This window comes from Brachyhypopomus gauderio, chromosome 10 (assembly GCF_052324685.1).
Source record: "Brachyhypopomus gauderio isolate BG-103 chromosome 10, BGAUD_0.2, whole genome shotgun sequence".
Lineage (NCBI taxonomy): Eukaryota > Metazoa > Chordata > Actinopteri > Gymnotiformes > Hypopomidae > Brachyhypopomus > Brachyhypopomus gauderio.
In genome coordinates, this window is record NC_135220.1 from 3,623,846 (window position 1) to 3,639,042 (window position 15,197).

Genomic DNA, 15,197 nt, shown 5'->3' on the forward strand with positions numbered 1-15,197 from the left:
CTGCTATTTTTTTAAAGGTGAAAAACATTTATGCAAAAAATTTTTAGTGATGTATTTAAACATCATTATTCTATGGGTAACTTGGACGGCAGATATTTTAAGGAAGTATTTAGAGCTATATTTTTGTGTTACATTTACATTAAATCTATTAACCGTTTGCTAGTTATTCAGTTAATTACAAATTTGGAGGCTTGATCTTGTAAGCTTTCTTTTAAGTTACACATCACATTGAGCCTATACAGAGGTGTGCTCACTTGTCAATCAGTCTCAGCATTGACACACCGTCCCTTTCCACAGCAGTCAAGGACCTGATCTCTGTTGAACTGAAAACTGCATTGATCTGACACAACTGAACTTATTCTGAGGTCTCTCAGGGTTACAGATGGAAATGGAATAACGTGGTTGAAGGTGCAGACTGTCATCATAAGACTAACAGCTTCAGCCTATGTGTACTGACTAATCCGTTATTTACACATAACGTACTAGGTTTCATTCAAATGCAATTCTTCCAAGCAGGCAAGACACACACCCACACACACACCCAGACAGAGAACTTACACCATCAGTTTTTTATGTAACTCGGTTCTATTTAATAGAAAGCAAATGTCTTTCCAGCTGCATCAATGCAAAGGCACATTTTAGCATAGTAAGTACACTTTAAGGAGTGGTAGGTCAAACACCAGCAGCATACCATTCCAAGATGCATTTAAGCATTCAATGGCCAGTAATCTGGAAAATGGTTCAAGAACACCTTCAGTATGAATTTAAGAGATCTGTGTCGTATATATTGTGATCCAAGAGGTATATTCTGACCTCGAGAAAAAAGCTAATTATAAGGCAATATTATAGTTTGCTGATATAAATGTTATTTCAACACATATAAGCAATTGTGTGGCATTGCACTTCATAACATTTTCACTGCATTTAATAGCATGTTCAATACACACACAGTAGTAAGTTATGCATTAAAAGCTGTGTTGCAAAACAAAGGCAGCACCTTTGACAAACAAATGTTGACATTCTATTACCTTTAATAGGGGGGTGTATTCAATCTGTAGTGTTTGCATACAATATACGGTAAAAAAAAAAGAAAGAAAATTACGGATTAAAAGAAGATTATGGATATCGAGTCTATACTGCATTGTTGTTCTCACCCCTTCGGCTCCGATACTCTCTGTAGAGTAAAAGTCTCTCCGTGGCATGCTCTGGCAGTCTATTTCTTCGGGCTCGAACTATACATGCTGCCAGAGGATAGAGACGTTTGAATCCTCCTGAAGAGGCCGGGACAGCCAATAGTTTGCGGCTGACACTTCGTAACTGTGGGAAGCGAGTGGCCTCTCTCCAAAATACCTGGACGGAAGCATCTCCGTCCAGCAAAGGTTCTGATATATAGAGGTCCAGCTCTGAGACAGTGGTTGCCTTCGGGGCAGGCTGCATGAATCTAAAGATCTTCTTGCTCTTGATGTTGCTCAAACGGGCAGCTCGTGTGACAGGTCTGCTCGTGTGGCCACTGTCATCAAGATCCACACTGCTTTCCTCAACTGGAATCCATGTGTTGGTTTCACTCAGTGTGGATTCTAGTATCGAACAAGCCCAGTACTTTGTAGGTGGAACAAGCATGGCACCTTCAGTTACTTCTTCACCATCATCAAAAGGCTGAAGCTTAATGCGCGGGTCCAGGACCGTGGCTAGTATGACATCTTTTTGCATAATGAGAGTTTGGAAGTAGTCTTGCAGGCCAGAGCGGAGAGCTTTGCAGAAATAGCTATAATTTGTGGATTTGACCTTGAGGGTTTTATCCAGACCAATAAGAGTTGGAATGACGAGGGAGAATGTGACGCCATCATCTTGAAGTACTTGGATGGCTTCTTCAAAGGGCTCCAACAGGCCTATAATATCCACCACTTGTTCACGCTTGACATGGATCACTGGTGGAGAAATAGTATTCTCATTTACCTCTTTGCGGGCTTGTGTCAAAACGGCGATCACTGAGCCCCAGGAAAACTCCTGTACTAGTTTGCGAATGATAGCAAAAGTGGAGTTCCAAGAGTAGCTGTTGTAGTTGTATGGACTCGCAAGGGTGAGTTTGCATTCCTTCACAAGTACGTCATTCCAGTAGGTACTGCGGCGGAAGAAGGCCACAATATCCTGCACCTGAGAGAGCACGTACTCCGCAGATCTGGAGGACTTCAGTGCTTCCTTGATAACCAAGTTCAGCAGGCTGCTAATGCAGTCCATGTTTTTGCCGAACAGAATATCGGATAAGTTCACCGTAGAGTCTTGATCATCAAGGAAGTCCAACAACTCATCTTCGTCGGGGTCGTTCTTCTGCGCACTGTGCATAATCTTGTAGTTGCAGAAAAGATCGTGTGTGGCAATGGTGTTCTTGGCCTCATAAGCCAGGACGTAGCCAATATTGTGATGAAACAGGCCGTAGCTAAGGAGCACAGCGTCCAGCTCCCTCCTCATCAAGATATTAAAGTTATTTCGATCTAAAGTACGAAAAGCGACCATCGGTCTATGAATGGTCCAATCATCCGCAAAGAAATGCAGCTGAACAGCGAGAACATGTTCAGAATACTCACTGCACCAAATATCTGCAGTGACGTGAACACTGGCACCGTCTCCACCAACAGTGACACACTCCCTGAGCTGTTTAATCAGATGTGGTTTAACAATCTTCTCCACCTCATCATAAAGCTTCAGTGCCATTGTGCGATGGGAAAGTCTGGGGTAATGGGGACCAATACTAGCCAGGAAGTGACGGAACCCAGACCCCTCAACAACACTGAGTGGCAGCATGTCTTCTGCCACCATGTGGAGCACCGCCTCTGTGAAGGTCTTCTGCTGAGACTGCATACGTTTTGTGTCTTTATTAAAGTCTGCTTTCATCCGCTTGCTTGTTCCGAGTTTCTGTTTTCTCCTCGGAACCCTGGCATTTCTGGCTGCGGTTAACTGCAAAAAAATGTTACAAAAACAAACAATTGATTCACATATACAGACAGATGTGAAGAACCCCATTCTCTTATTACACAGCAAAAACTGGAGTGTTAAATTTTGAGGGTTAAACATTTCCGAGTTGATTTTCACTCCCAAAGAGTAATTTTAACACTGTTAGATTTATGATGTTCAGTGTTGGAGTTATCTGACCGAGTTGATCAAATCGGTGTTAATCCAACTAAATAACTCCCGCAAAGATGTCGTTAAACTCCGCCCACGGATTTCACCTCGGCTGGAGAAAATCAGCGCCATTTATCTCTTGGTGAAATATGTACACGGTGAGTGTTATTTATTCAGTCTTATTGAAAAAGGTTTAATTTGATTATGTGAAATGCATTATGTACAATAAAACACCCCCGGATGTTATATACGTACAAAACCTTGATGCCAGGGACCAAATAACAAACTTGAGGTGATTAGCACAGTTAATGTTAGCATACTTAACCTAGCTAAGTTAGCAAACTGATAGCGATAGCTAGCTAGCTAGCACTCCATAATTTGACAGTGAGGATTATAATTATTAATTAAACTAATTAAAATAAATGCATAATTGTATCAAAACAATACTTGTCTTCAAACTAAGACCAACGTCTGTTTTTATACGCTAGGGTCTAGTGTTAGGGTCTTTCAGTTTAAAATGGTGCAGCATTTACTGGCGCCAGAATGGAACAGCACCGCAGTTTATTGTGGAACAGGGAAAAACTAAATTGGTGAACCTAAACTGTATCACTGTATCAAGGTGTATGTAGTATTATTGTATTATTAAGCAAGGTTATGTGTGTGTTTCACAATTAGTGTGTGCGTTTATTTTAGGTGCAGGTGTTTTTCCCCGGAGATGGAAAGCAGTATTTCTGGACCTTTATGGGTCTCCTAGGTAGAAGTGAGCGGGTCTTGAAGAGCCCCCATGAGAGGTGAGGGCTCCCCTTATGTTCGGGGACTAGTTGTGTTGACTAGTATGTACCAGTTCACTTCTGGTTATTGTATCCTTTATTTGGATTACGTGACGGGTTTTGTGCTGGTGCACTTTATTCATTAAATCCTTCATTTTCAATGAGACTGGTGTGATTGTGTCCTTCTTTTACTTGAGCACCATTGCTAGTCACATCTGAACTTAATTTCTACAATGAATTTAATATTCAATCAATTACCTTTTCAACAAACTTTATTATTATTATTTAAGTTTTTACTACTCTTTTTCAATGGGAATCTAATTAAAGTGAATTAGCACACAAGTTTGTGGACAGGTGTGCTTTCTGGGTGGTGCTCCGTCTCCTCCACTCTCTTCAAGCCCTCCAAGCTCTCCTCCATCTCCGTTACCTGTAGTTTTCTCCTCCCTGCTCCAACATCTTTACTTTCACTCAACCAGCCCAGCACCTCCTGCCTCCATGCGTCTGTCTAACTGTCTAGTTAGAACAATGAAGAAACTGCACTCTTTAATATGTGGTTATCATTCCTCCATAATTCTAATAAATTGTGGTGTGTGTGTGTGTGTGTATATATATATATATATATAAAATTTGTATAATAAATACCTGTAGGCACGTAATGTGTAAATATGAACTGAATTTAAAATCAAGACTTTCTTAAACACTAATGAAGTGATTGCCTCAGGGTGTTTATTGAGGGGGTGGAATTCAACACACTAATGTTTCCATAGACATCAATGTTAACTATGTAGTTAAATGCATCAAAGCATTGATAATAATCAATAATAATCTCTTTCTGAAAGTATAAACCATACAAATACACACTCTGCGGACACAAAGAAAGCATGTCGTCACCAATACTGATTTTACAATTCAAGAACAGACTCACTATTCTTACCTGTTCAGGAACATCTGTTACTGGGTCTGAATCCAAAACAACATCACAACAAAAATCTTCCAAATTCATTTCAGTAGGTAGTGTTGTAGCTGCTCTTCGCTAGGACACAGATATTTTTTTGTATTAATTAGAATGAACATTTTTACATTTTAAGTCCCCATTCAAGCATTCATTACAAAGTCAGTAACATGTGCCTCCATATTGAAATAAGTCTACATATTCTGAAAGTCATTCTGATGTCAAACTGACATTACAAGCAGTGTCCACCTGAAAACAGTTCCTACATGGTAGTATTAAGCCACTTATTCATCAACAACAAAACACTCCAAGCCAACATTACATCAGAAACATTACAACACCATACCTTGTTTTTCTCTACACAACAAGACATGTTTGTTTCCTTTTGTACAAACAGGTCCAAACAAGGCAATTCTCCATCATCCAGCACCAAATCACCAGTCTCCAGTTTGCGCTTTAAAGTTGAATACCAGTGATTCTTGATAGAGTTATCAGTCCTGTGAAGGGAAATAAAAAAATTCCAGCTTGCTAAACCAGGCCAAGTTCGGTTCAGAACTAATATAGTTAAATAATTAATGGCAAAACATGGATATAGTTGCTGTTTAGTAGTAAAATGATTATTAAGATCTATACAGGTTTCTGCTGGTCTGACCAGTCCCACCTAAAATAAACTTGAAAGCAATCCCAGATGCATTGAATAAAAACTTACAAATTTACAAACAAAAACAAACCAAATAATGCAATAATGTTGATATACAATGCTCAAAGCATGATTTAAAAAACAGTACGCTGAAAGAATAGTTTAAGAATGACTTTAAACTTTATGAATAAACTTTAAGTCACATATGATTTCTTCAGTTCTCCTTTCACTGGACCATGTGTCATAATAAATCAAAATAAAATATACCTTCCGGGGAGCAATTTCGAAATCTTAGCCCAACGATTTCCTAACTTATTATGAGCTTTACAGATGAGAACATCTTCTTCTGTGGTCCAGGAGTTTTTATTTACTGACGGGTCCAGGTGGTTGTGCCAACGCTCTCTGCACTGCTTTCCTCTGCGACCCTTTAGGTGTCTAGCAATCCTTGTCCACTTTTTCTCTCCAAACTTTGTCACAAATTCAATTAGCTTTGGAAATTAAGAGATTTGTTAGAAAACATATATGTTATATGTAACATACGCTTGTGTGTGTGTCTTCAGTTTACAAAGCACACTTCAAGGCTTACTTTTTCATCTTCTTCCTTAGTCCAACTTCCCTTGACAAGGTCTGGGTCCAATACAGTAGTGAACCGATACCTACAATCCTGCTCAGTGCGTCCCTATGGAGATTATAATACAAAAAAAAAAAAAAAAAAACTTTTTTAGCTTTTATATACTACTCCCGCATACAATAATTAATAATAATTATTGAATAATATTGTTTTCTTTCATGGAAAACTCCTATAACTTACAGGTAAGAGCAAAGCAATTGAATTCCAATTGTGAGGGCCAAGGCGCTGAACTAGGGACTTGAGATTATTATCCTAAATGGGGGTAGGGGAGGAAAAAAAAACCGACAAATTGGTAATTGGTAAGGACAAATAGGCAATTAAACAAATGCAATTCTGTCATCACTGCCTAGTAGTAGAAAGCTTTACACACAATTTTGATTCACTCAGCAAATTACCATAGTAAACAATCTTAGCTGAAGGTGTCCATCTCATTTACAGCACCTTCCCTTAACTAAAGGACAGTTTGTGTTTTTCTGCTGATATTAGCAGGCCTGAACCACTGCTAATATCACTTACTTCCTCAAGTGTCCATTTAGTCCTGGCATTTTCATCACTCGGTTCTGCTAGGACATCTGCTACAGGACAAAGGCTTTCAGTTTCCTCCATCAGGCTGAAAATATAATAAAGAAGAAATATTACGAAGCAGTCCTTGGCAGATTATGTACGATAGAGAGATAGCTAAAAAAAAAAAAACCTCACCAATCCCACAGAGAAACTGTTTTGTTACAACATCATAAGACAGGGGTGCCCATTACGTTGATCGCATGACATTAAATAGTAGTGGATGACAGGCTATCGTCCATCTGCACTGACTGTTGTATCTATACACCGCCCCGGTAACAATTTACGTTCGCTACCCCCCCCCCCCCCCCCTCAACAATTTACTGTAAATTAAGCCAATTAAGATTATGAGCAGATACATAATCTGAGTAAACTCAGATTATGTAGTACATATGAACATATGAATATTTACTACTACATCACTGGTTATGAACTACTGCTGGGTGAGCCTAAGCAAGCTAACGTCAACCGCTTGTGAACGTTGAGTACCAAGCATGAGGAGCAGTCCTCACTAATGGTTATTCTGACATTTTGACAAAACTCTCACTTCCACCTCTTTATTCAACTCTAGGTGCGAGTCCTTGAGGTGCTTAACTAAATGTGTGGTGTCTCCTCCTTTAGTCACAGGTGTTCTCACACACCGTTGGCACAACTGCGTTGTCCATCATTTCACACTGGCCGTCTGACACAAACGCAAAATACTTCCATACGAAACGTTTGACATTTTTTCTCAACAAGTAGCAGTGGACCAGTTTCTCCTGCTCTCACCGACACCGTTCACCGTGTTCGTGTTTCAACGTCGTTGGTTTATCGGAGTCACAAAAAACGGAGCGTAGCGCCATTTGTCTGATAACTGTCGCATTTTTACCGAACATTACCGTTACAGGTGTGGTTTACCTCCTGCGACGGTCCACTGAATGAGACAACTACACCAAAATGAAACAAACCGCGGTTCATTTCAAACCTTCCGGCAATTTCTTCATACTCTCCACAAACTCCTAAATGGGCTAATTTAGTTAGCTTAGCTACTTCGCACCGTTAGCCACCACGTTTACCAGTCGGCTAATCATCTAGCTACGTTAACGGCGACAAGACTCGCCAAGAACTTGTTTTATCCGTATTACTCGCGTAAAGACAACGTTATACAGTGTCTACTACATCTACATACGCCCAAACTAGCTAAATACAGCACACAGTTAGCTAGCAGCTAACAAATTAGCCGAGTTAGCCAGCTAGTAGCTAATGAAACCTTATTCACATACCTGAACACTGGCAGCGAAAAACGTTTTCAAGCCGTCTTCCAGTACTTACTATACCATCGACAGCCTCCAAATATGTCGAGTTAGGCGCGCACACACACTTGTCCCGATTTATTTCTCACATACGCGGTCATTCAGTGTGTTGTGGTGTGAAGCCCTTTTGCCTTTCTTGGTCCAAGCTGTAACGTATTTCCAGGTCGTACTGGTCGCAGTGAAGCGTTCCCGCGCAGAGGAAAAGAGGTTCATGCGCGTCAAAGCTGCGTTTAAACTGCGCAAAGATGACGTTCTCACATAGCATAGTGAGTTCTTTAAAAAAACGATTTCAGTAGCACACGTCTTTAATGTTAATGTTTAGATCTGCTTTTAGTTAAGAAACTCTCTTAAGAAGTCTTATTTACTTTATTACATTATGTTGGCTATTATTTTATAATTTGTCACTTTATTTCATTATTTTATTGTGTTTGTTTCCTTTTTATCTTTATAAAATATATAAAATATTTTATTTTTATCTTCTTATCTTTGCTTTAATATTTTATTATCTTACTTTACTTTTTTATATTTTGTTATTTTAATATTTTAATCTTTAATTTCTTTTAACATTTTCTTTATGTCTTATCTTTGCTTCCTTTTAATGTATCTTTTTATGTATACTGTAAAGCACTTTGAGTTGCATGTATGCATGAAAGGCACTATACAAATAAAAATTATTATTATTATTATTATAACATTGGCTTGTCGTAGCGGAAAAGAGAAATATAAAATACCACAGAGGTACGCCATAAATATATCTGTTAGTGTCCGACAATGAAAGTAAGCAGTTTATCGCATACTTGCTAGCTGGTTAGGTTAGCTAGATGTGTCCAACTTGTTACACTGGATTGTAAATTCACATCAAAGTTACTAACAGAACATATAATTTGAAGCTCATACCTTCAAGGAAAAAAAAAAGAAATAATATCATATATAGTTAGAAAAGTTAGCTATGATTAAATCCTTGTACATATATGTCCTTGCTCCTACGTTATTTGTCTTCTTTACTTGGAGACAGCAGAAGAGGTAACGTACGACGCCGGCTAGCTTGACTAGCATGGAGCTACATTAGCTCTTAGCTTAGCTAACAACAGCTGGATATTTCTCGTCTCGAGCAAAATTTGCCAAGCTGTAGTACTTTCTTACACAAATTTCCATTCCAAGACCTTCACAATGCTGACATAATACCCCCCCCCCCCCATTTTTAACATCAATTTATAATAGCCTCACATCATCTGAATACAAAGGACGTGTGTCAGTAATGGTAAGTAAATAAATAGCTTCCATTCAGATTTACAATGTGTTGCATACAGTTTGTCATTTATGTTAATAACCAGAGGTGTCAATTCCAGGTTCAGAAAGTAAAAGTCCTCACCATTTTTTTTTTGCTCAGGCTTCCTGGATTGTGTTGATTCCACTAATTTTACCTGGATTGCACTAATTAGAAGATCTAACAAGCTTGAGCAAAATCCTGGTGAGGACTTTTACTTTCTGAACCTGGAATTGACACCTCTGTTAATAACACCTTAGTTTCCCCAGGTATCACTGTATTACCGAGATAACAGACCAGTTTTAGTCCAGAGTCACTGTAACAATCGACTTGCATTATACATGGGGTGAGATCTTATTTCTTAGGGGTATTTAAAAATACATTGACATCAAGCGTCTATGTAATACAATTACTAACAAAGGTCTCTCTCTCTCTCTCTCTGTATGTGTGTGTCACAACCTTTTACAATTTACAAATAGCATAAAACAGATCCTCTTAACAACATAATTTTTTGAAGAACATTCTTTGCCTATACACTACGTTGGACCACAGGTGTAAAATGAAATACCACAAATAAACGATTAACCTGCCTAACTTCAACTTATTGTTTCTAGATTTCCAGTGGTTCTGTCACATCTGCTGCCATTGTGCTAGACCATCTTTGATGTTGATTGCTGGACAGGTCTATCTTTACTCCTTGAATAAACACACCTGGATCCCCTCACAAGGTGTTTTATTATTATCATTATTATATATTTTTTTGTTTTAGTTCATCAAGAGCTCATAGCACACTCACTAGAAAATGAGGACACTCATGTTCATAACATGTACTCTGAGTGTTAATGTCAATGTCAGGTGTCACATGTGTGTGACATGCTGCCAGCTGCCGATAAGAGATTAAACCCCCTCTCCAACAGAGGGCGCATGCACACACACCTCCCTCCACACACACGCCTACTCTAGGAGATGCATCCAATAAGCCTTTTTCACGCAAGGAGGAGGGGTCAAGTTCCGGGTGAGGTGATGTGTAAACCTATTTCCGGTTAGCAGCATCCCTACGAGTATGGATGCGTTTTATTACTCTGCATCTTTGGCTGACCTTCCGCGCTTTAGGCAGGACGATGTTGCCAGAACCGTCGAGGAGCTATCGAGGACCAAACGAGCGAAACTCGATAAAGGATACAAGTTTTTTTCGAGCAGTGTATTTTTGATTATGAAGGTAAATGGATCCAGTTCTGTAGTTTAGTTTAGCCAAGTTAACTAGCTAGCATCTTAGCTCCGTGCTCACTCAACATTCTATCATTTATGCCTTCATCAAACTGTTTATCTTATTTTTAAATAAAGCATGTGTTTTATTGTACTATTATAAGCGCCTGCATTATTGTCTTGTGATTTTGTGTGTTCAGTGTCCAATGTTGTAGATAAGGAGATCCGTGTAATGGCTCGGTGCTACCGGTCCTAAAAAGTGAGACACCACACAAGCTAGAGGTCAAAGCTCACGGTTTTTTATTTGTTTCAAGCATTTTCAAGCACTTTAATCTAAATTCCAGCACTTTTCAAACCTGAAACAAAGCAACATTAAAATTGGTCAGGTAATTGTTTCTTCCCCTGTTGTTGAGGGGTGTTTCTTTATACTACCACATATCGTTTCGGACAAGCGGTTCGAGCAGGGTCGCGCGAGGTGTGCAGACGCGCGCGCTACGGTCACTCGCGAAAGTATAAACCTAGCTTAACACAACGAATCTGACCTGAAGGCACGCATATTTGTACAAAACATTCCAAGAGGTTGGTGATTATTCCCATTTCTAGTATTACAGCATACAAAATTGTGTCCGATTATGGTATCCTAGCATAGTGTGTGTGTGTGTGTGTGCTCTAGACCCAAAGCCCAGACAGACTTGTACATAGGATGTGCACGGAAAGCCTCTAGGCGGGATATCACTCTGCTGTACACAGACTGCCTCGCTGGCCGAGTCCAGCTGAAACGACGCGGTATAGCACCTTTCTTCAGCCACGTTTTGCCCTTTGCCGTAACGTAGATGTCTTGTGGCTCAAAATGTGCGCTACACACGTGCGTGCTGTTCCTAATAACCTGGAAATTCGGCCCCTCACTCCTTCTAATGGCCATCAACCACTTCTTTCTGAGTTCCTCGTCAGCTGGGAACGAGTGGAAACTCAAATAAGGCTGTTTTTGTTTGGAATTAGAGCACAGCGGTACGCTGCAAAAACACTTGCTAGTCACTTGTGCCATGGCAGAAGTACGAACGCTCCAAACGGAAATGATTTTACACAGAACTGTCTAGACCGGAAATGTCGACCCCGGTGCGTTAGAGGTGGTTACGTATTTCCGCTTTGGGTTATACCGGCAGACCTACTTCCCGTCTAGCGTTTACCGGGTAATTCCACTGTGTCTGTGAGGAGTTTTTCGCTAAATAAAAATGAATGTCGGCGCGAGCGTTTTTCAGAAACGCGAGGGGGGTGCTTCAGAGCATTGTTCGGTACCACTTTGCTCTGTTTCATCTCGGTACAACTCGGTGGTGAGTTTTCATTCTTTTCCTGAGGACGAGACGCTTCGGAAGAAATGGCTCAAGATCCGCCGGGAAAACTTTGCCGTCACGAAGCACACTAAAGTGTGCAGCACTCACTTTACGGAGAGTGATTTTGTTGTGGGCACTAGCCGGAGACGTTTAAAGAAAGGCTCGGTACCGGGCGTGTTCGAGTGGAACCGGCATACTCAAACCAACCCGCGACTCAGTGTTTGGGAAAGAAGAGAAAGGCCATGTAACGTGAGCTCTCTGGATGACGGCTCGGCGGCGGAGTTACGGGACGTGTCATTACAACATCATGATTACGATGCGACGCCAGAACCCGGAGCCGTAGATCTTCTCATTATGAAAAATAAGGAACTTGAAGAACAACTGCAGCAACTAAAGGCAAAACTGGAGGATCTCTCTGTCAAACAACGCTTTGGTCTGCAACGATTTGTTGGATCAGACGACGACATTCGTTTTTATACGAGGTGAGTTAATTATTTACTATTAGCAAATTTCCTACGTTAAAATGGCCATTTATCTCAAGAGTTATTATTATTATAGAATTATTATTGATTGCATTTTGCACCAGGTGTTTGGAGCAGGGAAAAAAAAACTTAAAGTACAGGCTTAGGATTATAAAACACTGATTTAGCTAACTTGTAGCTGTGTTTGATTAGATCATGACCCAAATAGCTCCCCACTCATTGTGTAGTGCACTAAATAGAATACAAAATTCGTTTTATTTACAGGCAGTTAATGTACTTTAAGTTTAGCAGGCGAACGTGCAGCAGTTGCTTCAGTCCTAAAATATATCCCTGGTGTATTCAATGCACTATTTGGATGTTGAAAAGACTGGCTAAAATTCACTTCATGTCATTATTTTGGTACTAACAAATACTTGCATTTTCTTAAATCAGGTATTTCACCCTTGCTATCCATGTTGACAGTTCATGTTTTTTCTCCCTCACCCAGCTCTTAACACACCCTTACAATGTTTATCCGTAAGAACAATATGGTAGAGGTGTGTTGAGAACTGGATTAGGGAAACACATGCACATGTCTGGTGGAGTGCAAGGACCGACTTAGGAATCAGTGTTAGTTATATATATTTTTTTTACCACACACTAGATTTGCCACATATGACCATCTAATGGCCTTCTGGAGTCTTATTGAGCCATCAACATCCAAAATGCTTCGTGTTGGTCAGGCCAGTGGAGGCTCCCACTTGAGTGCCCTTGAGGAAGCGTTGTCAAGACCCACTGTAAGTACAGCTGTTTTTATTTTTCTTTCTCATATTTAATGTGTCATCTATACATGCCAGTCAGAATATTATGACCACCTCCATGTAAATCAAGTCTTTGTGGATGTTCTCAGTTGCACTGATCATATAGGTGAACTTTAGGGTGGTAGATCTCCAGGACCAGGATCGAGCACCCCTGATCTACAGTATCAGACTGTAGTCTGTACCTTTTTGTATACTTTATTGACCCTATTTAAACACTACAGAGCAGCTATTATTCAGGATTGGATCAGATAAAGCTTGATCCAATGTACATTTTTAAACACTGCTTGCTAAAAAAAGTCCACTAACCCAGTGTTTCTCCAAACCTGGTCCTGTGCATTCCCTGAACATGAGTGCTTTCACTACTTTAACACCCCTTGCAACTTGAAGTGTGCTGGGAGCAGCGAAGACACTAAAATGTAAAGGACAGGGCGTCTACAGGATCAGGATTGCACTTACCAATAATTTACAGCCAAAGGTATGTGTGCAGTGCTCTGTGAACACTGATGAATATCTAGATGACTTAGAAACTGTGCACAGACAGATCAGTTATTGTCTCTGACTTTACACCTACAAGGTGGACCCACAAAGTGGAAAGTGTGTGGACAAAGCCACATTACCACACCACTACCACATCAGGGTCACGACTGGCAACGACTGGTCACGACCAGTGCTGGCAACGCTCACCCAAACAATAGCTGCTATTTACTGTAGAACAGGGCAAAATCTGGTTAATAAAGTATACAGAGAAAGATTACAGTCTGATTATTGTATAACTACAAAGTGCTATATGATCTGATTCTATATAACCTAATTAACTGAAAACATCCACAAAGAGTATGGTTACAAGGGGTGTTCATAATGTGACCGGACTGTGTATATTATTTTAAACTTTTAAAAATATAATTTGTGTATGTTTTCTTTGTTTTTGCCCAATCCAGAAGCTAACACCAATTGATGAGCTGTTCCTCTTTCTGATGTACTTGTCGGTTGGCCTAAAACAGAGGGATCTTGGGCACAGATTTTTTATTCACCGCACCACTGTGAGCCGGATCATCATTACGTGGGCCAACTTCCTTTACACCCTGCTGGGATCCGTGTGTATCTGGATGCCACCCGAAGTCATCAAGGCTCACCTGCCCAAGGAGTTCTCAAGGTACCCAGACACACAGGTAGTGATTGACTGCACAGAGCATCGCTGCCAGACTCCATCATCTTTACTGCTGCAAAGTGAAGTATTTTCAACATACAAGTCCCACTGCACTTTCAAAGGTATGTTGGGGATGGCACCACATGGAGCTGTGACATTTGTATCAGCACTTTACCAGGGGTCTATCAGTGACAAGGAAATCTTCAGGCAGTCAGGCATCACATCTCTACTGACACCTGACATGGCCATTATGGTAGACAAGGGATTCCTTGTTGATGACCTGGTTCCTTGTAAAGTACACAGGCCTGCTTTCCTGCACAAGAGAACACAGATGCTAGAAGATGATGTGAGAGAGACCCAGCATATTGCACGTCTAAGGGTACATGTGGAGAGGATGATTAGACGAATTAAAGAAAACAAACTATTTGACACTGTAATACCACTCTCCATCACAGGAAGTATCAATCAAATTTTTACTGTGGCATGTCTTCTCTCCAACTACCAGAATGGTCCTCTTGTCAAGAAATGGGCCTCGGATGGTGGAAAGGGCTGTATGAGTACAGAATAGATAACATTTGCTCTTTCCCAAGGATACTTTTTACATTCATGTACAGGGCTTTTTGTTATCATTTTAGAAATGTTACCGAATTTCCCCTGATGTTTCCCTGCTGCAATTAAGGCTTTCATGATTTGAAGTAGGTTTACTAAATAAGGAAAAACAGCAGGGCAATAGTACTCCAGGACCAATGTTGGAAACCTGTGATAAATATTTAAGGGTGCATATGCATGTTATCCATGTATTTACTTTTCATGTACACTTACTTTTTGTAAATAGTTATTTCACATCTAATGGGCTTCACTTTTAATGTTTAATATTTAATATAAATTTTTCACTTGTTTGTACTTAAGCTTGAGGAAATGTAAAACAATGACAAAGTGAAGGAAAATAAATACTTTTATTTTGAAACAAAGTACTTGTGATTTGTCTATTGAGTTGT

General features: G+C 40.0%; 2 protein-coding genes across 2 annotated transcripts; one reads left to right on the forward strand and one right to left on the reverse strand.

Annotated features, from left to right (window-relative positions):
• Window positions 1–92: 92 nt before the first annotated feature.
• Window positions 93–8,200, reverse strand: mybl2a (v-myb avian myeloblastosis viral oncogene homolog-like 2a). The gene is made up of 8 exons (XM_077018808.1): window positions 7,937–8,200; window positions 6,630–6,723; window positions 6,294–6,365; window positions 6,069–6,161; window positions 5,750–5,970; window positions 5,189–5,339; window positions 4,825–4,923; window positions 93–2,955 (listed from the first exon to the last, which is right to left on the reverse strand). The coding sequence occupies exons 2-8, from the start codon at window positions 6,717–6,719 to the stop codon at window positions 1,132–1,134; spliced, it is 2,550 nt and encodes an 849-aa protein (XP_076874923.1). The 5' UTR covers window positions 6,720–6,723; window positions 7,937–8,200; the 3' UTR covers window positions 93–1,131.
• Window positions 8,201–11,671: 3,471 nt separating this feature from the next.
• LOC143526126 (uncharacterized) lies at window positions 11,672–15,105 on the forward strand. Its single transcript, XM_077020782.1, has 3 exons — window positions 11,672–12,252; window positions 12,896–13,028; window positions 13,991–15,105. Exons 1-3 carry the CDS (start codon window positions 11,672–11,674, stop codon window positions 14,765–14,767), a joined length of 1,491 nt encoding a protein of 496 aa, XP_076876897.1. The 3' UTR covers window positions 14,768–15,105.
• The last annotated feature ends 92 nt before the right edge of the window (window positions 15,106–15,197 follow it).